This window comes from Aedes albopictus, chromosome 1 (assembly GCF_035046485.1).
Source record: "Aedes albopictus strain Foshan chromosome 1, AalbF5, whole genome shotgun sequence".
In the NCBI taxonomy this organism is placed as follows: domain Eukaryota; kingdom Metazoa; phylum Arthropoda; class Insecta; order Diptera; family Culicidae; genus Aedes; species Aedes albopictus.
Genome location: NC_085136.1, coordinates 141429110 through 141456904, shown reverse-complemented (window position 1 = coordinate 141456904; position 27795 = coordinate 141429110). Strand labels below are relative to the sequence as shown.

General features: G+C 38.8%; 1 protein-coding gene across 1 annotated transcript; it reads right to left on the bottom strand.

Annotated features, from left to right (window-relative positions):
• Window positions 1-12135: 12135 nt before the first annotated feature.
• On the bottom strand, window positions 12136-15116 carry LOC115260613 (transmembrane emp24 domain-containing protein bai). Its single transcript, XM_029861646.2, has 5 exons — window positions 14750-15116; window positions 14535-14655; window positions 14396-14466; window positions 13194-13320; window positions 12136-13120 (listed from the first exon to the last, which is right to left on the bottom strand). The coding sequence occupies exons 1-5, from the start codon at window positions 14933-14935 to the stop codon at window positions 13002-13004; spliced, it is 624 nt and encodes a 207-aa protein (XP_029717506.1). The 5' UTR covers window positions 14936-15116; the 3' UTR covers window positions 12136-13001.
• Between the last annotated feature and the right edge of the window lie 12679 nt (window positions 15117-27795).

The following is a 27795-nucleotide window of genomic DNA, read 5'->3' as shown; positions in this document are numbered from 1 at the left end:
CTAGATCAGCCTCACCGCTGTGTCAAATGTACACAGATACTTTTCCGGCTCCAGCGCTGGCATGAAAACAAAATTTACAATTATTTTTGCACTGATCGATTCCTGATAATGCATGTCATCGTTCAGAGAAAATTAGTTATGAACTTTGCTCCCATACCAGCGCTAGAGCCAGAAAAGTGACTGTGTACATTTGACACAGGGGTTGAGGCTGATCTAGTAGTACACAAATCTGTGTACATTGTACACAAACCTGTGTACATTGTACACAAGCCTGTGTTGTTTCGTTTTAGGGTGTACGTATGTGGTGATGATGCTTTCAATCAGGGAGAATAACCTATTCTCCCTGCTTTCAATTGAGCTCTGTTTGTCAAATGCTGAGGAGAGTCGTCTGCAACAGACACCGCAAAGAAAACATGCTGAGAGTCTTTCCGGGGATTACAAGCACCTACCGGAATGTTCAGAGTGTTCCTGTTCGAAGTTGTTCTATGTGTTTATCTGAAAGATTTGGGGATTCCATGCTTGTCCACACGGGTTCGAACCATGCAACAGTTGGTAGAAAGGCAGAGACAATACAAAGAGGAAAAAATATGGATTAGTAATTAATACAGTGCACAGTGGGAAAAATTGAACCCGAAACACGACTAAATTCATTTTCTCAGCTGGGTAACGGGTTCTGCCAACGGCTGAGACCATTTTCGCTTGGAAAAAGTGTGCTGAATCGATTGGTGGGGGTCTCATTGGCCGGCGGCCTCACCCTGGCCAGCTAGAGGGCCGGAATCAACCCGAGTTCCTTACGGAAAGCAAAATCATTGTCATCCAAGAATATTTTCGCACCCTATATTTATTCGGAAGCCGCAAATCAGAAGTCAACCGCACTCCGGATAATATCAGTTGCATATTATGGTCCAATTGTGGTTCCGGAACAATCCGGGATAACCCGGAACATTAGGGTGGGGCTAATTTTTAAAAATCTCTCTGGGATATGATTTCCCAAATGGAAATCGATCGACTAGTCGAAATAAGTAAGCTGTACAAAAATGAGTGATTTTGGTTGATCTTTAGAGGTGGCGCAAAGGATTTAAGTGATTTTTTTTCTAGAGAAAATCTTTAAAAAACATTTCAAACTAAATTTTCAAACATAATTTTTCTAGACTAAATCGGTGAATTTAAAATCCAATTGGGCCAAATTTGTGCTCAAAATTGCGATATCTCTATTGGTTTCTGAGATATTTGAGAAAAATGTCGTATTTTGGTATTTTTTGGGTTAGATATCAAAATATGACATTTTTTTTTTTCAAACATCTCAGAAACCAATATAACGCAATTTTGAACACAACTTTGGCCCTACTGGGTTCTAGAATCACCAATTTAGTCTAGAAAAATTATGATTGAAAATTAAATTTGAAACGTATTTTGAAGGTTTGCTCTAGCAAAAAATTTACTTTACCTTCTGGGATGCTTGCAGAATTCTTTTGGAATGCTTCTTGATTTTTTTATAGGATGTTTCCAGATTCGTTCCAGGAAGCTTTCAGAATCCTTCGGGTGTGCTTTCAAAATCCAACATGGATGCTTCTAGATTCCTTTATAAGCTGCTATACAGAAGACTTACTCTAATAGATATTTACATTACATTCATACCCATATTGAAAGTATGGATGAAAATAGAGAGGCATTCAGCTGACAATGAATGTGACGAAGCACGAATGAAAAAATGAGAATGTCAATTTTCATTTTGAATCTTCGAATTTTTTACTCTCTTGATAATACTAGCCAGTTTGGAGGTAAGATGTGGCCACTGATAATTCCGAGTTCCTCTGAATACCTATACTATGTATATCTAAATAATGCTGCAGCTTAATAAATACTACAGAATTCACAATTAATTCAGGTTGAACAAAACTATATTGGTGGCCACTGAACGGCAATCCGGAATGCTTCCGGAATCTCTCAGGGATGCTTCCAGAATTCTTCTAAGTTGGGTCAAGAATCCTTCTGAGTTACTTATAAAATACTTTTGAGATGCTTCCATATTCCTTATAGGATGCTTCCAGAATCCTTTTGGGTTGCTTCCAGAATGCTTCTGGGATGCTATCAGTTTTCCTTCAGGATGCTTCCCAAGTTCTTATGGGATACTTCCAGATTCCATCTGGGGTGCTTACAGATTCCTTTTGGAACATTTCCTAGATTTTCGGGAATATTACAAGAATCCTTCTGAGATGCTTCTAGAATCCATCAGGGATGCTTCCAGAATTGTTCCATGACACTTTCAGATTCCATCTCGGATGCTTCCAGAATTATTCTGAGTTGCTTTCAGAATTCTTCTAGGTTGCTCCCAGAATCTCTATTGGATGCTTCAAGATTTCTTTTGAGACACTTCCCGAGTTTTTCTTGGACGTTACCAGATTCCTTCTGAGATGCTTGCAGATTTCTTCAGATATGGTTCTAGAATCTACCTGGGATACTTACATAATCCTTCAGGGATATTTCCTGAAACAATCTGGGATGCTTCCAGATTCTTACTTGGTTGCTTTCTAATTCTTCGAGGTTGCTCGCAGAATCTTTCAGGGATGCTTTCAGATTTCTTTCGAGATGGTTCTCGAATTCTTCTAAAATGTTTCTAGAGTCCTTCCAAAATTCTTCTAGGATACTCCCAGATTTCTTCTGGCATGCTTTAATAATCCATCAAGGATGCTTCTAACATCCTTCTGGGATACTTCCAGAAAACTTCCACGATGCTTCCAGATTTTTTTTTTAAAGATGCTTCCCCAGTTCTTCAGAGTACTCTCAGATTGTGTCTGGCTTGTTTCCAAAATTTTTCTGGAATTATTTCAGATTTCTTTTGGGATGCTTCCAGATTCCTTTTAGGATAACTCCAGAATCCTTCTGGGATACTTCCAGAATCTTTCTGAGTTGCTTCCAGATATCTTCTAGGTTGCTTCTAGAATCTTTCTGGGATGCTTCCAGTTTTTTTTTTTAAGGATGCTTCCTGAGTTTTTCTGCGATTCCTCCAGATTCCTTCTAGGATGCTTTCCAAATTCTTCTGGGAAGCTTCCAAATTACTTTTGGAATACTTCTAGATTCCTTATTTATAGGATGTTTGCAGATTCGTTCTAAGATGCTTCCAGAAGCTTTCTGGAATGCTTCTAGAATACTTTAGGTATTCTTCCAGAATCCTTCTGCGTTGCTTTCAGAATACTTATACGTTGCTTCAAGAATCGGGATTCTTCCAGATTCTTCCTGGGATGCCACCAGATTTCTACTGAGATGCTTCAGAATTGTTCTTGGCTGCTTCCAAAATTTTTCTGGGTTGCTTTCAAACTCCTCATGGGAAGCTTCCAAAATCTTTCTGGGATGCTTCTAAAGTCCTTCAGGTATGCTGCCCGAATCCTACTATTACATAATATCAGGGATACTTCCAGAATCATGCTTCCAGGATTCTTCTGACTCTTTTATGAACGCTTCAAGAATTCCTCTGGATTGCTTCCAGAATCATTCTGGGATGCCTTCAGAATTGCTTGCAGATTTTGTTGCTTGCAGATTTTTTTTGTGATACTTTCAGATTCTGGGATGCTTCCAGAGTTCTTCTGGGATGCACCCGAACTTTTCCTGGGATACTTTTAGATTCCTTCTGGGATGCTTCTAAAATTCGTCAGGGATGCTTCAAAAATCCATTAAAATGCCTTCGCGGAAAGATTATGGAAGCAACCCAGGAGAATTGGGGAAGCATCTCCAGGGTATCTACTCATACTCATAAGACAAAATGAAATTCTGTAAGTTTTCCAGGTTTTAGCAGGGTTAATTAAACTTAAGTTTTGTAGTATTTCCAATTTGTAAATCAGTTTATATTTTTTAAAATATAAATACTTGGAAGCAATGAATGTAAGAAATTGATCTTTTTTTAAATATGCAAACAAATTTTCATTAATTAGGTTAAAATTTAACGAGAGATTTGTATGAAAGCTCGTAAACAAACATAAAGAGGTTGATAAGGGAATATGATTTTCAGAATCCTTTAAAAATAATGGCTAGGAATTTCAAAAGTAGCATTTGCCATTATTTTTTCATAAAACCCTTAGAGCAAAAATATTTAAACCCTCGAAAAAATCAGATAAAAGTTATTCAGAAATCCAATAAGCAGTTTTTATAAACAAAATTACTAAATTATGACTGGTATACTCGTTAAATATTCTATCATGAACTCCATCAGAATGGCTCCTATCTGATACATGAATTGCAACAGGAATTTGAACTGAATTTTTTTTTAAATGTGTATTGTATAAGAACTTCTAACACAAGGCTACTATATTCTTAAATCAATTAAAAAAATCATTATGATTTGTATCAGGAACATATTGAGGAATTGTTAATAAATTCTAATGCCGAATCTGCAGCAAATCATTCCAGATTTAGACCAGATTTTTTTTACAAAACGATCTCAAATTACATCTATTACTCCTGCGTACCACAAATCCGTCAAATTGTTTTGAAAAAAAAAATCTCCAAGATTGGCCAGACATATTTTTGGTAATGATATAATATTTTTTTCCAGTATTACTTTTAGAAGCGCTTTAAAATGCGATTGAAATGTTTTATGTAGTCAGTATTTTCCGGATCAACGCAACTCAATAATCCAATTCAGATTATTCCTGAAAATCATCCAGCGATCCAATTTTTTTCACGATTTCTCTAAGGATTTGTTAAGAAATTTATTCAGAATGGTTCCCTATAATTTCAGCCCCGTAAAAATGTATTTCAGAGATAGATTCAGGTAATTTTCAGAAACTGAAAATGTTTGATTAATTTATAACAATTGATTTCAAAATTCAAAACGGATTTCTAGTATTTGTTTAATCCGAAATGTACCCAGAAGTTCTCTAAGTATTCCAACCCAGATGGATTCTAGAAGCATCCCTGATGGATTCTGAAAGCAGCTTATAAAGGAATCTAGAAGCATCCATGTTGGATTTTGAAAGCACACCCGAAGGATTCTGAAAGCTTCCTGGAACGAATCTGGAAACATCCTATAAAAAAATCAAGAAGCATTCCAAAAGAATTCTGCAAGCATCCCAGAAGGTAAAGTAAATTTTTTGCTAGAGCAAACCTTCAAAATACGTTTCAAATTTAATTTTCAATCATAATTTTTCTAGACTAAATTGGTGATTCTAGAACCCAGTAGGGCCAAAGTTGTGTTCAAAATTGCGTTATATTGGTTTCTGAGATGTTTGAAAAAAAAAATGTCATATTTTGATATCTAACCCAAAAAATACCAAAATACGACATTTTTCTCAAATATCTCAGAAACCAATAGAAATATCGCAATTTTGAGCACAAATTTGGCCCAATTGGGTTTTAAATTCACCGATTTAGTCTAGAAAAATTATGTTTGAAAATTTAGTTTGAAATGTTTTTTAAAGATTTTCTCTAGAAAAAAAATCACTTAAATCCTTTGCGCCACCTCTGAAGATCAACCAAAATCACTCATTTTTGTACAGCTTACTTATTTCGACTAGTCGATCGATTTCCATTTGGGAAATCATATCCCAGAGAGATTTTTAAAAATTAGCCCCACCCTAATGTTCCGGGTTATCCCGGATTGTTCCGGAACCACAATTGGACCATAATATGCAACTGATATTATCCGGAGTGCGGTTGACTTCTGATTTGCGGCTTCCGAATAAATATAGGGTGCGAAAATATTCTTGGATGACAATGATTTTGCTTTCCGTAAGGAACTCGGGTTGATTCCGGCCCTCTAGCTGGCCAGGGTGAGGCCGCCGGCCAATGAGACCCCCACCAATCGATTCAGCACACTTTTTCCAAGCGAAAATGGTCTCAGCCGTTGGCAGAACCCGTTACCCAGCTGAGAAAATGAATTTAGTCGTGTTTCGGGTTCAATTTTTCCCACTGTGCAGTGTATCAAACAATTGTCCGTACAGCAATTTTTTGGTCAAAATAAATTTTCATTCAAATGTTTATAACTTTTTTATACGTCAATCAAAAACGCTGAAATTTTGACCAAACATAAACCATATATTGCAGCTCCATTGGTAAAATTTTGGGTGAGATCGAATAAGTTTTCTGAAAGTTATAGAACTTTTAGTAAAACTTTTAGGATTTTTGAACACATTTTTAAAACATTATATCTCAATATGTAGTCGATGAAACTTTTTCAATCTTTTTTTGTGTTACAGCTTATACCTGAGGCTTTCATATACAGCTTCGTTTGAGGTTTTATATTCACTACAAAAAATATGAAAAATCTGTATATATTCAGAGTTTTATTTGGAAATTTATCATATTTTGATCAAAAAAAGTGCCAAATGTTTTCAACTTTTTTAAACTCTCTTAATGTAACATTTTTATACAGGACCTACTAAACAACATGTGAAGAATAGGTCCAATGCATTTTTCATTCAGTTAATGCACTTTTATTGGTAGAAAACGTTTGGCAGATTATATGTTCAAAATATGGTATTTTTTTAAATACCGTCAACTACATAAGCAAATTTTTCATATTTTTTGTAGTGAATATAAAACCTCAAACGAAGCTGCATATGAAAGCCTTAGGTATAAGCTGTAACACAAAAAAAGATTGAAAAAGTTTCATCGACTATATATTGAGATATAATGCTTTAAAAATGCGTTCAAAAATCTTATAAGTTTTAGTGAAAGTCCTTTAACTTTCAGAAAACTTTTTCGATCTCGCTCAAAATTCTACCAATGGAGCAGTAATATATGATTCATGATTGGTCAAAACTTCAGCGGTTTTGATTGACGTATAAAAAAGTTATAAACATTTGATGGAAACATTATTTTGACAAAAAAATTGCTGTACGGACAATTGTTTGATACACTGTAAGTGTTAAGGCGAAACTGGAAGCATTTCCTCAATTTTTTGGTTTTTGATTTTTTATTAAATAAAGAAGCAATATTTTCAAAATCGGTTTTCGTGCACATGTAGAGTATGGATCAGGGTATCTTCTGAATTTTTTACGCTGTAGAAAATGTTTTTGTAGAAACCATTTTTTAGTGAAATTTTGTTCAAAAATGGTTTGTGCAAAAACGAAAAACATTTTCTCTCGCGTAAAAAATTCAGAAGATATCCTGATTCATACTCTACATGTGCACGAAAACCGATGTTGAAAATATCGCTTCGTTATTTAATAAAAAATCAAAAACCAAAAAGTGAGGAAATGGATCCAGTTTCGCCTTAAATGTTATTTGAGGAATAGCATACATACATACATTTATTTGTTCAACATCATTAAGACAAGACATAATCAACAATAGTACGCCACAATACTCGGTTCGTGGCTGCCGCTCTCCATCCTCGGTCGCGCCCAATGCTCGCCAAGTCACGCTCCACCTGGTCGGCCCATCGTGCTCTCTGCGCTCCACGCCTTCTTGTGCCAACCGGATCAGTTGCAAACACCAGCTTTGCAGGGTTGTTGTCCGGCATTCTTGCAACATGCCCTGCCCACCGTATCCTTCCGGCTTTGGCCACCTTCTGGATGCTGGGTTCGCCGTAAAGTGCAGCGAGCTCGTGGTTCATCCTTCTCCGCCACACACCGTTCTCCTGCACACCGCCGAAGATCGTTCTTAGCACGCGTCGCTCGAAAACTCCGAGTGCTTGTAGGTCCTCCTCGAGCATGGTCCATGTCTCGTGCCCGTAGAGGATCACCGGTCTTATTAGCGTTTTGTACATGGTGCATTTGGTGCGTGGGTGAATCTTTTTCGACCGCAGTTTCTTCTGGAGCCCGTAGTAGGCCCGACTTCCGCTGATGATGCGCCTCCGAATTTCACGGCTCACGTTGTTGTCAGCCGTCAGTAAGGATCCGAGGTAGACGAATTCCTCCACCACCTCGAAAGTATCCCCGTCTATCGTAACATTACTACCCAGACGGATCCGGTCGTGTTCGGTTCCGCCTACCAGCATGTACTTTGTTTTTGAGGCATTCACCACCAGTCCGACCTTTGCTGCTTCGCGTTTCAGGCGGGTGTACAGTTCTGCCACCGTTCCAAATGTTCTAGCTATAATGTCCATGTCGTCCGCAAAGCACACAAATTGACCGGATTTTGTGAAAATCGTTCCCCGGCTGTTGAGCCCGGCTCGTCGCATCACACCTTCCAGAGCGATGTTGAAGAGTAGACATGAGAGTCCGTCACCTTGTCGCAGTCCCCGGCGAGATTCGAATGAGCTGGATAGTTCACCCGAAACCCTTACGTAGTTTTGCACACCGTCCATCGTTGCTTTAATCAGTCTAGTCAGCTTCCCAGGAAAGCCGTTTTCGTCCATGATTCTCCATAGCTCTGCGCGGTCGATACTGTCGTATGCCGCTTTGAAGTCGATGAACAGGTGATGCGTTGGGACCTGGTATTCACGGCATTTCTGGAGGATTTGCCGTACGGTGAAGATCTGGTCCGTTGTCGACCGGCCGTCGATGAAGCCGGCTTGATAACTTCCCACGAACTCATTAGTTTTAGGTGACAGACGACGGAAGATGATCTGGGATAGCACTTTGTAGGCAGCATTCAAAATTGTGATCGCCCTGAAGTTCTCACATTCCAAATGGTCGCCTTTCTTGTGAATGGGGCAGATTACCCCTTCCTTCCACTCCTCCGGTAGCTGTTCGGTTTCCCAGATCCTGACTATCAACCGATGCAGACAGGTAGCCAACTTTTCTGGGCCCATCTTTATGAGTTCAGCTGCGATACCATCCTTACCAGCTGCTTTGTTGGTTTTGAGCAGGTGAATGGCATCCTTAACTTCCCTCAGCGTGGGAGTTGGTTCATTTCCGTCCTCCGCTGCACTGGCGTCGTCGTTTCTTCCGTTGCCGTGGGCTCCCGTGCCTACGTTCTCCACGCCGTTCAGGTGCTGATCGAAGTGCTGCTTCCACCTTTCGACCACCTCACGTCCGTCCGTCAAGAGGCCTCCGTCTTTATCCCTGCACACTCCGCTTGAGGAATAGCGAAGACGGCTAATAACAAGACAGACAGCTCCCACCCTGTTACAGGCGACATGGTCGAAACGCCCTCAACGATTCACAGGAACATTAAAACATGATTGTGTTCGTGTTTACGCAAATACATACACGAAAATTGTAGCATCACATGCTCACTCATTCATGTTGTTATTCCCTGAAGTCGTTCGTGGCGCTAGTGTGCTTGTAGCTCCCAAAGTATATGGAGCAATAGGGTAGATGTCTGTCTTGTTATTAGCCGTCTTCGGGAATAGTAATTAGGCATATTTCACTAGTATGATGTATTAATACCTATAATATGTGATTGAGATGCCACTCTGTCTTGATTCTATCTCACATCGATCTATACCTGTTTTGACTACTTTGTTGTAGAGATGGGCAATCAGATCCGGAATCGTTCAAAAGCTCTGTATCGATAACGTGAGCGAGTGAGCCGTGGATCTTTTACAGAGAGAGCCGGGTCACTAGTTGACATGCATCTGTGAGAAAGAGCCTAAAAGAACGGGTATTATATAACAGATCAAGCGAATGAGTGACGCATGCTGTTTATGAGAGAATAAACTGGAATCAAGCAATCCCATTTGGTTCGGAGGCTTGGTCATTCATTTCATAACTATGAGTCGATGATCCGCTCAAAAGATCCGGTTCAGTAATGTGATGGATCCGGTTCGGATCCGATCACTGAAGTAAGCCGTTTTGCCCACCTCTACTTTGTTGGTCATGTGCAAGTTTAAAAGCTGGAAAAGTTGAGGCAATATAATATACCTAACAGGAAAAAAATAAGAGCTCACTTATTGAAATACTGAATTTCTCCCTCTCAACAAATTTGCCTCATAAGTTTTAACCTTCTCTGTTGCATTTAACTTGTATTTTTATAATCTAAAATCTATTGGTTATTGCTTATGGTTTTTCCCTTATGATTAAGGTTTTTTTTTAATATCGAAGAGTCATCACTTGTGAATGCTTCCAAAACTGACGGTAAAATTGTATTGTCTGTACTGTCATCCTGCCCACACAACTACTGAGAGTTTTTTCTAATTCGTTTAGGGTTCCGTAGATTTTTTTGTTTGTTTTTTACGTTTCCTATTCCTGCCGCACTTTCTTAGTACTTCAGCTTGGCTATATAGTATAGTGGTTTCGCAGCGCGGTGTCACGAACACTAATGCAAATCTACCGGTTGAAAATATGCCCATTTGATTTTGCTGGGAACAGCTGATAGGGCCCATATAGCCGAGGCGGTAAACGCACGGGTATTCAGCATGACCATGCTGAGGGTGACGGGTTCGATTCCCGGTCGGTCCAGGATCTTTTCGTAAAGGAAATTTCCTTGACTTCCTTGGGCATAGAGTATCTTCGTGCCTGCCACACGAATATACACATGCAAAAATGGTCATTGGCAGAGGAAGCTCTCAGTTAATAACTGTGGAAGTGCTCATAGAACACTAAGCTGAGAAGCAGGCTTTGTCCCAGTGAGGACGTTACGCCAAGAAGAGGAGAGGAGAGGAGGGAACAGCTGATCTTTGTTTACTATTTTCAACCAGTAACTCAAGTGGTGTTCGTGTAATGCAGCGTGTACGTACACGCAACACTACTAAAAGCAGAAACCACTATACTCTTATCCTGATGCTGATTGTGCAGTTTGACAGTTTGTTTTTTTTTTTGCAATTCTTCGTTGCTTTCCATTTCTTTTTGCTTCTGTGATTCGTTTGCGGGTGGACATCATGACATCATGATCGGATTCGCTGACATCTCACAGGAAGTCCTGAAGGATCTCGTGGCCCGTTCAATGCTTGCATCGACGGTGTCGACTCCAGCAAGCTTGTTGGAGATCGTCCATCGGGTACCGAGGGTACAAGTTGTGAACCATCTTGAGCAGCTTGTTCTGTTTCACCTGCAGCCTTTTGCGGTGAGATTGAGCAGTTGCCCCAAACCGCCGATGCATATAGGTGATCATTGGTCGGATGACGCACTTGACCACCAGCAACTTGTTCTTAATGTGCAGCAGCTTCTACCGTCGATTCAGCAGGGAGTACAGCGCTATGGTAGACCTATCAACCTTTCCGGTGACGTAGTTCACATGTTTGTCGAACTTCAGCTCCTTGTCGAACAGCACTCTAAGATATTTGACTTCATCGTCCCATGTAGTTGGCTGACCATTGATCGTAATCGACCTGCGAGGAACTCTGAACTTATGGTGCTGATAACGTTGTTCAAATGCTTTACAACCGCACCAACCAGCGGGTCCCGTCTTCGAATAAACTGTCTTCTGAAACGAATCAGCAGCTTCAGCTCGTCGGGGATTTTCTTCTTTTTCTGAAGCACCCTACGCGTAGGAACAGCAGCCTCTTCAGTCGCCTTGACGATCGTGGTGATTCTGCCAATTGCATAGTCGATTTTTTCCGATCGATCCAGATCGTTGACCCAAACTGCCGTGAGGTCGACTTTTCGAGCGAATGTGCTCCAGTTCGCTTTGTCGAAGCAGCGAATGATCTTTCCCGCCGGGGCTACTGCAGGTGCGAGTCTCCGGAGCGTGTAAGTAGAAGTCCGTGGACTCATACTCTTGGTGCAGAATACGTCCGGCTATGTTGCATTTGCTGCAGTACCACATCATGTGCCGCACGTTCATATCGTCCACCAAAAAGAACTGTTCGTCAATTACAACTTTGCTGATAGATACACCGTTTTGATATATGAGAAAAGCAAACGACGTATCTGGCCAAAATTCAAAGTAACAGATACACCAAACTGGCACCATACAAAAGCGACATATCTGGCATGACGTTTCTATAACCAACCCGGTGTATTTGTATTTTTGTCAAAATTCCTTGAGAAAATAATATGGAATGACTAGGTTTTGTTTCTTATTTACCTAGTGCACGCTATATCCCTGGTGATTTGAAGCACGAAAAAACTTATGAAAAGTCTTTTTATATAAAAACTATTTAAGTGAAATGGTCGTCAACATTGACCATGAATTTACTCAGATCAGTGAAAAAATTAAATACGTCTATTTGAAAAAAATATGCTTGATTTCATCAATTTGTATACACATACTAAAAAGTTGCAAAGACAGATATTAAGGCTTAACGCACAGTTCTTGTTTTGGCTATCCTTAACTCTTATGGGACAACGTTCTCAAAAATGGCAAGTCAAGTTTCACCGTCATTTAAGTTCTTTTATTTGAATGCGACAAACGTATCAAGTCTATGTTTACATTAAACTATATAAAACCTGTTTACGACAACCAAAAACAAAGAAAACTTTATATTATCAGATTTGAGCTTATATTCAACATTGACCTTTCAGCCTCCGTTTGATACACTGAAAAAATAAATCACATATCCAATGGAAAATTTCCATTAGTTTGGCTATATAACTGTTATTGGATTTTCCGATGAAAATTTCTTCGGAAATATCACATGAAATCAATACGGTCTATGGAAAACATTAGGAAATCACATAGATTCTATTGGAAACTCACATAACTTCGCAAAATCTATGTGATATTCCCATAAAATTCAATGGGTACACGTATGAAAACAGTTCATGTGAAAATCAGATGAAACCAATGTGAAAACTTTCTTCAGTGTAAGGCCACCGATGGACAACAGAAGCTGGATCCTCCACATTAGCCCGGAGGATTTAAACTGAACAAAGTTTTCCCATTGAAGACGCAAAAAGGTACCAGTTGCCAACGGTTGAAAAACTGAACAGAAACATAATACACGATATTCGCGCCGGGGTTCAATAAACCAACTCATCAACGTCAGTACGAAGAAAATACGAAATGAAATTTGTTCCGCTGCATTCCACACTCTGGGCATCTGGTCATTTAGATACCTACCGCCATCTTTCAGATTTGCCTACTAGGGATGATCCCTCTTGGGGGTCTTTCGAAACAATACGTGCAATCACTAGGCTCACTCAATCTTCTATTGTTCAACTGAACACACACGAACACACATACACCCATACTCACAACTTTTCAAACCAAAATCAAATTCGTCCGCTCCTTTTCGTTTAGATCAGCTTCTTGGCGATAAAGTACCTCCTCAGGTACAGAACCTGCCACGTGGCCAGTCCCAGCAGGCAGCACATACTGAAGATGCTGAAGAATAACACGCGGCTGTTGGTACTTTCTGCAATGGGAGGATAGAGAGATTAAACATAGGCATTCCACCCCAATGAACCAGGGAAGGTCCGCGATCTTACCGTTGGTGTCACGCATCTCCTCCTCGCGCTTTCGCATGAGAGCAAAGTCCTGCACGATGGCGTCGGATAGATCCTCCAAACGCTTGAGATCAACTTCAAGAGGTTTCAGCTTTGCGGCTTCGCCAATCTGAAAACAGGTAAATAAGGCTCGATTACGAATCAGTTTGATGCACCAAAGGGATATCTCGAACAAAAGTGATAGTTTTAGCACAAACAAAAGAACAGCACTCGGTTTAGAAACTATTCGGGCTTTATGGGTTGCAGGTTGATTAGTTTGTTTGCCATCACAGCTTGATAAAACTAGATTAACTGAAAAAAGCGAAACAAATATGAAGGTTTGTTGGTGTATTAATAGAATAGACCATAGTTGTCCTCTTTTTTCTGGTATTACATCACTGTTGGGGAAGAACCTATTTCTCAGCTGTTGAACAAGCACTTCTTAGACTAGAGTATCTTCGTGCTTGTCACACGATCATGTGACATGATCATGATCATTTGGCAGAGGAAGCTCCTTGTTGATAGCTGTGGAAGGGCTCATATAATAGATACTAAGCTCGCACGGAGTTCTGAGAAGAATTTCTCCAACAACCTGGGAGGAATTGTCCAAAAAAAATATTGCAAGCCTATTGATTGAACAACATAGCCAGAATGAACTCATTTCGATATCAAGGGCAATGCTACAATGATACCAGTTTCACATATTATGTGTCAAAAGTACTATCAACTCGAATCGAGAAGGCACAAAACTTACATACGCCGTCCATGGTCGTATTGTAGATGATATTTAAACTTTACTACTTGTGAAGAAGCATTTAATCTAAGATAGTGTTTTTAGAAACAAAATGAATAATATATAGGTCAAAGTACAATATTGAATATCAGAAAATCACAGATGGGAATGGATACGAGCTACAAAACAAGCAAAATCGTTCACTATCTAATAGCAAAACTGATAACATCTCTAACTTACGGCACTCATGAACTTCGTTTGCCGAAACGATTTCAAGCCATATCATCACAACAGCAATAGGAAGTTACACCAATTTTGAGTTGTTACGACCAAGTTCATGATTGTTGATAAAAAAGTAACGAGGTAAATTCGATTCCAAAGGAAAGAAAAAGAAGAAACTAGATAAGCACTTCGGAGGAAACGATAGCCATAACGGCAATGAGCGATGCCGAATGGAGTGACGCATACTTACACCTTCGTAACTCTTGGTTTCAATACCCTTCTTAATGTCCAGGGCGACGTCCTGTTCAATCCCGCGGTGAGCTAAAATTTATGAAAGAATTAGTAACGCGATTTCTCTCAGTGTACCCTCCCACCAAAAATAAACTTACTCGGCGGAACCTGCGAGATGAAACAGATCTCAAATGTGTCGTACATCTCCGAGGTGAACGAAAATTTGCCTTTACTGATGTCCTCCTTCTGGGACATTATGTGGCCCTTGCTGTCGCGAACCTACAGAAGAAAAAAAAACAAAAGCAACAACTAGAAAGTCGAAAAAAGCAACGCATTCTCCCCCACACCGTAAACAACAAATCCCGTCACTTACCACGTAGTTGATCTTCTGCCCGGGCGCACCGGTGACCTCGTACTCGCCGGCCACTATCTGATTGCCCTGCATTTCGTCTTTGAGACACTTTTGCATGTTCGGTGCCAGGCGGAACATAATTGCCTCCGTCTGCTGGCAGACGACGGCAATCAACAGCCACAGAAACCCGCACCGTAATCGCTTCATTTGCACCCCAAAACTATTTTTCACTATTTCACACTAACCGCCCGAACGTTGGTTCTGTTCCACTCCGGGAAATATTCTACGCGAACGGGAGATTTCACTAGTTATTCCGGAAAAAATGAAAGTTTTCTTTCCGCGATACCAGCTTACGAAGTTGCTTTCCTCTTTTGACAGCACACACGAATGCAAAGCCGAGATGAGCTGGCCATCGGAGTTTGACGGGATTTCGAAGCGGCGCGTTAATATGTCACATTTGGACGGCGAGGGGTTACCAATTTGGTTACCAAAAGCCGTGCACGAGAAAACCGCTCAGCACAAAGATGTTTAGGGGCTGTCCATAAACCACGTGGTCATTTTTTTGGGACTTTTCAACCACCCCCCCCCCCCCGTGGTCATTTGCCCATACAAATTTTTTTATTTGTCCATACAAAATGGTCATTGGCCAAACCCCCCCCCCCCCCCCCCCTCATGTGACCACGTGGTTTATGGACAGCCCCTTAAAGCCTTCAGTATTGCGCATTGCGCGGTTATAAGTGCGACGGTGACTCGTCGTCCTGAACAAATGCGAAACTAAACAGGGGTATACCACAATAGATCAAAGTAATGGTCGCAGTGGTTCAAATCCCAAAAAAAAAAAAAATAAGTGCGACGCCTGGTGCGACGATGAAGTGCGGAATCTCAAATAAAAGTGCGATTTTGCCGAGGATTTTGCGTCAAATCGTTCCGGTATCTTTACCGCACTTATTCATTAGCTCGTGATGAATAAGTGCGGTGAAGACACCGGAACGATTTGATGCAATATCGCACTTCTACTTGAGATTCCGCACTTTGTCGCAGTCCAGTTAGCAATGCAATAAACTATACACGCTTTGCCAAGTGCGAGGCCAAGTGTGCAAACTTTTCCGCACGCATCAACCAACACCAAAGCAAACGCTTGACATTGCCGATGTTTTGTCAATGTTGCGACCACTGTTGGTCTGCTGGGTTATCCGTGCGGAAAAAAATGCACACTTGGCAAAGCGTGTACTGAAGGCTTAAGCCTCTACTCAGATGCGTCCAAGTAAACCAAGAAGTAAAAGGAAGGTAATCCAATATGATAGATCAATGCGCCACATTGGAATTCGGAATGACAGCTGGCAAGTTTGTTTTGATTTGGAACTGTATACATGACATACAAGCCATGACCCAAAAGTGTCAGAGCCTCGAAGCGATCACTTTTGTGCATTTTATCCCTACGTTCCAACCGAAAGACTTTGGGGATACGTTCCGATGTACGTCTACAAAACAATTCGTGGTTGTATCGATCAGTGTTTGCCGGACAGAGTATCGGAAATCCGTTCACCCGCCGGACAAATAAAAGACTATCTCAATTGTTTCTCGACTGCGTCTGACGCGGTTGGTGGATGACAACCGCTTCCCGCCGACTTAAGGGTACTCCTGCTACACTCAAATTATTTTACCGATAGAATCTAAGTGCAAAAAGCACACAGATGACGAACGAGAGAGAAAAAAATCATTCTATGTGCATCTAATGAGAATTAAAAGTTACTATGTTAAATTTGATTTGTCTTATAATGAATTTAGAGTGCAACAACTTAATAAGCAACCCTGTCAACTTAAAATCCAAACACAAGCATAACAAACGCGAAACGAGCATGGCGCGCGCAGAAGACCCACGTTTTGCTCCGAAAAAAGATCTCTTTCAACATCAAGGTGCTCAGGAAATTTGCCGATCGTGCTGCTTCTTGTTTTTGAAGGTAAGTAGTCCACTTGGAACTTTGTAATCCTTTCCAAAATACACATATCTTTTGTATTTTCGATAGAATTGCATCGAGAATTGGCTTCTTTAACGGTGTTGAGATAATTCGATATTCTGAATCTGCGTGTCAAACTGAGCCGAAATCCAAATTTTCATGAATTTTGGAGTCCGGGAACTTATTTAAAAATCAATTTGAAGTTTGTATGGGAGAGATTTGTCGAATCACCCCTCGTCGCAGTTTGTACTGGGCGGAGCTGTCAAACAGTTGCCCAGCTGTCAAAAAGTGATTTCAAAAAATCTCTTTGAAATTGATTTTAGGTATCAAAACAAACTACTAAAAATCTGAAAAAAATCATAGTGACTCAGAAAAAGGTGCTCTTTCGTATAAAATCAAAAAATCAATACATTTTTGAAAACTTAAAAACCCAATTGCACATCGACCGCTTCTCCATGTGACGGTGCACCGTCACCCATCAGGACGAAATCGTAAACGATTTGGAAGCTACGGGATGGACGGGCGATTGAGACGTACTTTTTGACCGGTAGCCAGCGGGAACTCATCGTGGCATCTGCGGATCTCACTGGTCCATCATCTTCGTTGGCCGTGGTGTCGTCGGCGGATCGGCAGATTAAGTGCGCAATAGCTTATAATTAAAAAGTATTTTGTAACAATCGTCAACTACGCTCTTTATTTAGTGTTGCATAACAAATCAAGTTTGGCATAACCTGTGATCGAGCTGGTTAATTATTTTCCAAAATCTTAGAAAATTATCTGAAAAGTTATTTATAACTGTTCGATCGCAGATTCTTCCAAATTATCATTTATTTTTATTTCAAAGCCAACTCCTACTGCCAATAATTTTGTTATTCTTTGTAATAGGAACCATGTGCCTCACAATTGAAAACCCATAATTTGATTTTTACAAAGCAAAAGGTTCGCACATAAAATTAATCTTGACTGAATTGACAAAGTTTTGATAGTGTTGCACTTATTTTTTAAGTGCAAAAGCAATTGGTCACAATCTCAGTGCAGGGCACTTATATTTAATATGTTAATTATTCTGAGTGTAGTACCTGGCATACGTCATAGCTTGGTACCCACGGCTTGGTGGGCACGGCTAATCCTTGCCACCCATCTTCCCCATCACTACCCGTCGCCCAACAAGTTACAACTTCGGATGAAATTCCCATTTGAAATCCCTAGAATCTGCTGGAGCTACACCGCCTTTCCTCAAGTGCTGGGGTTCTTGTTTCTCGTCGCAATCTCGTCGCCAATGTGGTGATATGGTGTTTCTCTCTTGACAGTTCTATAACTAATCACGGCATAAATATCACAAGGCAGGCTAGAAACCTATGTCAACATCTATTTTGGATGTAAACATGTGACGTCGTTCTTATCGTTTTTCACGTATGCAGATCAAATTGGTGTGGAGTACTAGATCGCCTATGAACGATTTGAACTACGTCATCAAAAAACTGTCAGATTTCGGGAATATATCACCTTATGTACACTTACTAATGATCTTTCCTACCACACCACTGTGGTAACCGTCACTGGGAAAACATTTTTTGAACAAAATTTACGAATGGATACGGACGGCATCCATCCGCTGCAAAAGTCGTTGCTAAAGTGAAGATCATGTTCGTACAGATCTTTTTCCATACGCGCAGCTTTCTATCACACACGCATACTCTTGCATCCATATCATTCATACATCAGTACGTCTTACTCACCATTCATCGTCCACGACGGCGCTTCCTGGCATGCACATATACATGCAGTATTCGATGGAAAGCGCGCGTTTCATGCATGCATTCATCAACACAATCACACGCTTCTGGCATCGCATTTACTGAATGGCGTTGGAGCTTTTACTGACGTAAATGTCAAATGGAAAAGCTCTTTACATATAGGCTTGTGCGATATCATTTTCTCATTGACACGCACGGAGAGAATTCATGGCGCATTAATTTTCACTATCCACACCATATCTACCACATTCGCTCCCTCCTCTACTCTTTAATATGAAAAGCATATTTGCATCAGCAAAAAAAAAAATATTGTCATACGATGTTCAAAATTTATTATTCCTAATCAAGTATACCATAATGAGCTCTTTTAAAACAAAATCAAAATATATCAAGCACATAATATTCTAATTTGGTTAAAATCAGCAATATTCGTTCCATAAGCGAAGTATACATCTGTTTGAAAGTAATCCAATTGGGTTTAGTCATTAAAATATTATCCTAATTTTTCTGTATGGAGACCGCGATGACGACTTACTGCGATGAGAGTGACAGCTAAAATTGAAAATGCAAGCTAATTCAAGTATTTTCAAATCTTGGAGCCGCGTGGCCGTGCGGTTAGCGTCACCAAGCGTATAAACGTACCATGCCATGGGGTGAGGGTTTGATTTCCGCTCCGAGTGATTGAAGTTTTCGCAAGAAATGTTTTTTCCTCGCATTCACTGGTGCACGTAATGTGTGTCCGTTGTCTGGTGTTAAGTTTCGTTCAGTCTGTACAGCCTCTGGCTGAAGACGGTGTCCGTGTCTTTTTTTTTAACAAAATCGCTGTTGCCATCTGTCTAACGGATTTCAAACTAAGTCCGCCACAAAATTTACTCAAAACCCAGTTCAAATGTAGTCCAAATTCAATCCAGATCCATTCGTAATTTAATGCACATCCAATCCAAATTCAACCTTAATACAAATCCAATCCATATCCATTGCAGATTCAATTCAAATGCAATCAAAATGCGATTCACATCCAGTCCGAATCCAACCTAAATCCAATTCAAATCCATTTAAAATTCAATCCAAGTCCAACCCAATCCAAGCCTAATCCAAACTCAATCCAAGTTTCATACAAATTCAGATCAAAATCCAATCCAAACGAATCCTTTCCAAATTTACTTCAAATTCCAATCAAAGACCAGCCGAAATCCAGATTCCAATTCAAATGCAATCCAATTTAAATCGAATCCGAATCCATTTCAAATCCAATACATGTCACTTCCTATACAAATCTATTTCAAATTGAATTCAAATCCAGTCCAAGTCAAATCCAATCCAACTGCAACCCATATACCATTCGAATCCAATCATAATCCAATTCAAATTCAATTAGAGTCTAACCCAAATCCAGATTAAAATTCAAATGCAATCTAATTTGAATTCATCTCAAATCCATTTCAAAATGCAATAAAAATCAAATCCAAGTCAAATCCAATTCGAATACAAATCAAATATAGCCTAAATTTAATTAATGTCTAATCTAAATCCGGATTCAAATTCAAATCAAATCCTATCCAAATCCATTCAAATTCAAAGCCCATCCAAATACAATTCAAATACATTCCAAGTTCCATCCACATCGATTCCAATTTCAAATCCTTTCCAAGTCCAATCCTATTCAAAATCCACTAAAATATTAACGCGCACTGAAACGGCAAAAATTAGCAATAGCCCATATCTCACAGAAATAATAATAAAAACTATCAAAGTTTTTGATAACATAGAGATGTTCCTTCTTTTTATCATCTGCACAAAAAAAACTATTGAAAAATATCCTTAGGATTGCCAGTTATTCAACAAAAATCGAAATTTTTATTGCTTCACCCATACAATGTGTTAGGCGATTTTCATCAAGATTATTGCTAATTTCTAATTTTTAAATGAGCGATAATATAGCTGCCTTCAAAATCCGCTCCAATCACAATCCAATTCCAAGTCAAATCCAATTCAAATACTGTCCAAAATAATTTAAAATCATCAAGTGCTGTTTTACGCAAAAGTTTTTCGTAAGTATATTTTTTTCTTCAGGCGTAATCTAATTCATATATTTATCAATTTCAAGTTAAATTTTATTATTACAACCTATCAACTCCACCAAATAATTCAAAATCATGCCCCAATCTAAATTCAATTTCAGTTGAATTTTAATGTAATGATAACAGCCATTGACTTGGCAATGCACATTCATAGTATATACAGAAACACTTTATGTTTGATTACTATGTCTGCTTGTCTGTGATTCATTTAAGGCTTTTATGGCATAATCAACATAGGCAGTTATGTTGGATATGTGACTCAAAATTTCAAAGCGATAACCCACCAAAGCGAATACTCGTATACTTTTTCTGCTGCGTTATTTTCTCACTTCAAAGACGCGAGGCACAGAATGTTGATAAGTAAAATGTCAATGATTTGTTTGAAATCTTAGTGATACATCATGACACCTTGAACTCAATCCATATTCATGCATACCATGTCTGTTTGTCACTTCAAAATGCAGTCCCAATCACATTCAATACAGCATACACTGCTACGTCTAGGACCAATCCTATTCAAACATAAATTCAATGTCATTAAGTTATAATTCAAGCTAAAATACATTGTTCGCAATTTTGGGTCAGTTTGACTATGACCATTTCGAACTCTTTTTTTTCTTTTGTACTGATACTAATACAAATTCAAATTAGATCAGACGTATTTGATTCCGGCCCAGTTTGTCAGTGATTGAGCACTATGATTCTTTGTCTGTAACTGATTCAAATTCGATTTAAACCCAGCCTTCTTGTTGCTGGCTCTTGTTGTTAGTGACGAATTGCTGACTATGTTTCAGTCCAACTGATATTGAATTAAAATACAATCTGTTTTAGCCATGCTATACAGGATTTTTTTAGCTTGTGATTGTATGTCTATTTGTCTCTGAACAATCAAAATTCTTTCCGAAATTATTCTAAATTCTGGATGTCTATAAACAAAAAAAAAACAATTCATGTTCGCATTTAACGTTCCGGGTGCAGTTGTATCCGATTATCTGTTACCTGCCATTTTGGAAACATAAATGCCAAAGACTAATTGGTTGAGTACTGTGACTCTTTGTCTATGATTAATCCAAATTCGATCCAAACTTAATTTAAAACCCGCGTTCCAGTGTCTGTTTGCCTTTGACTGATTGCTGAATGTTTCAGATATTTTTTCCAAATTCAAGTTTAATTCCAATATCAGTTCAATTCAAATTCAAACTGTATCGAAATGTCTGTATTTGTCATGTTATACATGAACTGTAAGTCTATGATTTAGTAACATGTCTCTTTGTCTGCGACTAATCCAAATTCATTCCGAATTTAATCTAAATTCAAAATTTCCGTGGACAAAAACAAAGCATTCCAATTCAAAGCAATTCGCATTTACCCTAGCTGGTGCTTTTGTGCCCAATTCTCTGTGATCTGTCGCTTTCGAAACATAAATGCCAGAGATTGATTGATTGTGCACTATGACTCTTTGTCTATGACTAATCCAAAATCGATTCAAACTCAATTTAAATCCAACTTCCGTGTTACTGGGTCTGTTTGCCTGTGACAGATTGCTGAGTATGTTTAGAGATTTGATCAAAATTCAATTGAAGTCAAAATCAGTTCAATTCAAATTCAATCTGTATCCAAGTTCCTGTATTATTCATGTTATACAGTAGCTTTTAGTCTATGATTGAGGGATATGTCTATTTGTCTGTGACCAATCGAAATTCATTCCAAATCTAATATGTGCTTTGAATGTCCATGAACATTCAAGTACAGTTCACATTTACCGTAGCCGGTGCTGTTGTGTTCAATTATTTGTGATCTATCGCTTTGGTTGATTGATTGATTTGTCTTTATTTAAGAGACTTTCAGCCCTTGGCTGGTTCGTCTCTCTATCGCTTTGGTAACAGAGACCTGTCGCTCTGGAAAATTAAACTACTCTTCGAAGACCTGTCGCTTCGAAAACACAGTACACGGAGACCTGTCGCTCCGGAAATACTAAATTAGAGACCTGTCGCTCTAACAACTGTCCTCGGAGACCTGTCGCTCCGGATAATTAAGCTGGGAGACCTGTCGCTCCACAGCATTTCTATTCGAAGACCTGTCGCTTCGAAATTTGGTTCTCGGAGACCTGTCGCTCCGGAAAATTAATTTTGGAGACCTGTCGCTCCAACTAGTCAGAAACTAAACGTTTCTAATCACATCATACCTACCGAGATACGCCATTGTGGTAACCGTCACTGGGAAAACATTTTTTGAACAAAATTTACGAATGGATACGGACGGCATCCATCCGCTGCAAAAGTCGTTGCTAAACTGAAGATCATGTTCGTACAGATCTTTTTCCATACGCGCAGCTTTCTATCACACACGCATACTCTTGCATCCATATCATTCATACATCAGTACGTCTTACTCACCATTCATCGTCCACGACGGCGCTTCCTGGCATGCACATATACATGCAGTATTCGATGGAAAGCGCGCGTTTCATGCATGCATTCATCAACACAATCACACGCTTCTGGCATCGCATTTACTGAATGGCGTTGGAGCTTTTACTAACGTAAATGTCAAATGGAAAAGCTCTTTACATATAGGCTTGTGCGATATCATTTTCTCATTGTTACGCACGGAGAGAATTCATGGCGCATTAATTTTCACTATCCACACCATATCTACCACAACCACCTACTCAGCGGTCTGCTAAACTATACCACAGTAGCAAAAACCGATGTCAGCGCAGCAAGGAGGCAATTGGGTTGTTTAGTGAATAAAATATTGATATTTTCTATAGTCTAATGGAAAGAGCTCATTTTTTTGAGTATAGCGTGATTTTATTGGATTCCAACACCTTTGGTTTGATGGTTAAATTAACAAAACAGTTTTTATTTTCGTGGATACAATGACAGTTCAATCGATTAAATGACAGTTCGACCCGAACAAAAAAAAAATCCCCATACATATTATTTATTTCTTGCAACTTCAACAACACAGTAACCCAAACTTTTGCTCAAACAGCATCAAATTAGGCAAGAAATCATATAACCCACGCTGTTTGTATCATTTCATTGCAGAAATTGAGAATTGATCATCTCACCATACAAAAATCCAGCTCACTACTTTCAATCTAGTACTTCACTGATTGCCTCCTATTTTACCATGGACTCGATTTTCAATTAAAAAAAGTTTCTACTGGCAACCGGATTCGAACCAAGAACCTTGACATCACTAGGCTCGCACGCTACCACTCGGCTATCGAACCGGTTGATGTGAGAAGAAACAAAACGCACACAAGAAGCGTTGGTGGGTCGATGATCATATTTTGCCATGGTATTGCTGACTGCACCCCAGATTGGACTGACACAATAGTGTGCACACACCTTCATAGTGTGATTACAGCGCAGGGATACGTCGGATCGAATTGAGGTCCTCGGTGCACTTATTCCTTGTAAATAAATGGAGGAATAAGTGCACCGAAGACGTCGAGACGATCTGAGGCAAATGTGCACTTTTATCACACTTTTTAGGCGTACCAAAAAAAGTGTGATAGTCCAATTTGAGATGTAGTCTGCAATAAATTTAAAAACATTTTTATGCTTGTCATTACTGCAAGCCGTCTTTCATTTGTGTACATTTCTGCGTTAAGCATTTTGAGCGTGTCTAAAATTTTGGTAGCAGAGTTATTTAAACTTTTGACAGCTGGAAAGTTGCATTTTGACTTGAGTCAACTAAGGCACCAAAAAATCCGAAGCACCAAAATTTTCATCTTTCCGGACAAAACGCCATCTATCCGTCAACATTGAAATATTTCAATAAAACCACTTTAAAAAAATCTCAGCCAGTCCGTATTTTGCAAGATTTCCATTGCAATCAAATCGGCCATAAATCACATCGTTTCCTTAGTATACATAATTAAGTAGATAATTCAACTTCAATCAATCTTAATATATGTTTTAAATCATGTCAAGGAGAACTGTTATATATACCGTAGGGGTTGGATCAAATGAGTCATGGACTATTTTTATATTTTAGGAATATCCATCCGTCTAGCGTTTATTTGGCAGCGGTTATGCACAATGACGCCTTAACATATTTTATTGAATGAATTTTTGGTTTTCGAGAAATTCGAGTTACTCCTGGTGAACTCTACACGCGCTCAAAGCGCGTCCACTAATCTTACCCAAGCGGTCCAATCTTACTGTGAAGATTTTTTTAGAGTGTCTTGTTAAGTTAGGCACCAAAAATAATAAACCGAAGCGTGCCATTGCAGTGTCCTTTAACATTTTTAGCAAGACTCGCATGAGGAGCTCCAGCAGGACATAAAAGTAAATAGTAATTTAAACATCTGAGATTGATCATGGCTATCAACTTAATTCTGTTACATAATATAACATAATACTATGTACATAAATGTGTTCCGTGGAACTTATATGGCGAAACTTCCATCATGAAAAAAATGTCTCTAGTGCTATCATGAAATGAATCTAAAAATCGGCAAAAAATATTTTTAGATAGTTGAAGGCATGTGCAATTGATTAACGAAAACTCCCGAGGGCGTACCTCTCGATTTTGGCGATATTTTTTCAATAGTTAGTTCCACGGAACTTATATGGTGAAACTTCCATTATGAAAAAAATGTCTCTAGCGCTATCATGAAATGAATCTAAAAATCGAACAAAAATATTTTTAGATAGTTGAAGGCATGTGCAATTGATTGACGAAAACTCCCGAGGGCGTACCTCTCGATTTTGGCGATATTTTTTCAATAGTTAGTTCCACGGAACTTATATGGTGAAACTTCCATTATGAAAAAAATGTCTCTAGTGCTATCATGAAATGAATCTAAAAATCGGCAAAAAATATTTTTAGATAGTTGAAGGCATGTGCAATTGATTAACGAAAACTCCTGACGGCGTACCTCTCGATTTTGGCGATATTTTTTCAATAGTTAGTTCCACGGAACTTATATGGCGAAACTTCCATTATGAAAAAAATGTCTCTAGCGCTATCATGAAATGAATCTAAAAATCGGCAAAAAATATTTTTAGATAGTTGAAGGCATGTGCAATTGATTAACGAAAACTCCCGAGGGCGTACCTCTCGATTTTGGCGATATTTTTTCAATAGTTAGTTCCACGGAACTTATATGGCGAAACTTCCATCATGAAAAAAATGTCTCTAGTGCTATCATGAAATGAATCTAAAAATCGGCAAAAAATATTTTTAGATAGTTGAAGGCATGTGCAATTGGTTAACGAAAACTCCCGAGGGCGTACCTTTCGATTTTGGCGATATTTTTTCAATAGTTAGTTCGACGGAACTTATGTGGTTAAACTTCCATCATGAAAAAAATGTCTCTAGTGCTATCATGAAATGAATCTAAAAATCGAACAAAAATATTTTTAGATAGTTGAAGGCATGTGCAATTGATTAACGAAAACTCCCGAGGGCGTACCTCTCGATTTTGGCGATATTTTTTCAATAGTTAGTTCCACGGAACTTATATGGCGAAACTTCCATCATGAATTCCTATTTATTTAATATCTGAATGCACTTTAAAATCTTTCCTAATTTGTCAAAAATTCTTTCATGAATCGTGTAACTTTTCATGTAAAATTCTCTAAGAGGTCTGCCACAATGCCGACAAACTCTCTTAGAACTCCTACAGTGTTTTATCTCGGAAATGCACCACATTTATGTTGTAAAACTTATATTTCAAAAATACTTTCAAAAGCTTCATCAAGCGCTTTCGAAAATTCGTACGGGTTTGCTTGCTAAACTCTCTGATGCCTTTAAGCATTCATTGAAATCGGTTGAATCCTTAAATAAGATTACAGGATGTCTAGTAGATGTTTCGATATTCTTCCAAAATAATTTCAAAAACTAGGAATTGCAATACGGATTCCACTTGAAGGACTTTTAGGAAATTGATGAGGCGCTGTCTATAAACTACGAAGACTTTTTTCGGCCATCTCAGAACCCCAACCCCGTCTTCCTCCTCGTAGAGTTTTGTTCATATTTTTTTTTTAAATGTGTATGAAGCACAGACTTTGGCCAGACCCCCCGTCCCCCTCCTAAGAGTCTACGTAGTTTATCGACAAGGCCTAATTCTGTCTTCGTTACCTAGTTATCATCTTGAAATAGCTGAAACATTTCAAATGTTTTTCAGGAATATAACATATAAAAGAGAATGTCTTTTCTATTTTATTGTGTTTTTATCTTCGTAAGTCTTAATAAATTTGTAATTTTACTAGGATATTTGGTAAACTAGTCACTTGATTCTTTCCATATTCTCATCAAAATTCTCGATGGCTTTTTTATTGTAGACTTAGATTTATGAAGGATTTCTTGCAGAAGGCAAGACTCAGTTTTTTTTTCGGGATTTAACCCACATCCAAGGCACGGTGAAGCATGGAGGAGGAAATGTAATGATGTGGGGATGTTTTTCGTGGAGTGGAGTGGGTGGTCTCGTGAAAATCGACGGGATAATGACGGCGGATTCCTACATCAACATCCTGCGAGAAAATCTGGAGGTTTCGCTGCTCCAGACGGGCCTTGAAGAGAAGTTCGTATTCCAGCAGGACAACGACCCGAAGCATACTGCCAAGAAGACCAAGTCTTTCTTCCGGTCTTGTCGGATCAAACCGCTGGAATGGCCTTGAAAATGGTCAAACTTTTCGAAGTTTTTTTATCCTTATTCGAAAGATTATTGAATTTTCTATCAAATGGCATCTTTGAATCGATTGGTTTAGTTAAATAACTAAGTTTTCTAGAGCAAATAGCTCAAAAGTAGTGTGTTTTAATTTATTTTTGTCAATTATCTTTGAAAAATGCGTAATAATTAAAAATTCTTTCTAAGGCAAAATTGTTGCCCCTGTTTTACTCTACAGTTCGTTCTTTGACATCAAACTTCTATCTCTTATCGTTTTGTAGCAATTTCGTTTTTTACATCGCATTTCAGATCATAAATTTGCAACTGTCATGGAAAGCACTTTTTTGCGCATTGTGCCGCACATTTAAATCAAAATTGCAAGAAAACGATAAGAGCTAGAAGTTTAGTGTCAAAGAACGAATTGTAGAATGTAACAGGGGCCACAACTTTGACAAAGAAATAATTTTAATTTATTACACATGTTTCAAAGATAATCGACAAAAACCAATACAAATACACTATTTTTAGCTATTTTGCTCTAGAAAACTTAGTTATTTAACTAAACCAATCGATTCAAAGATGCCATTTGATAGACAATTCAATAATCTTTCGAATGAGGGTAAAAAAACTTTGAAAAGTT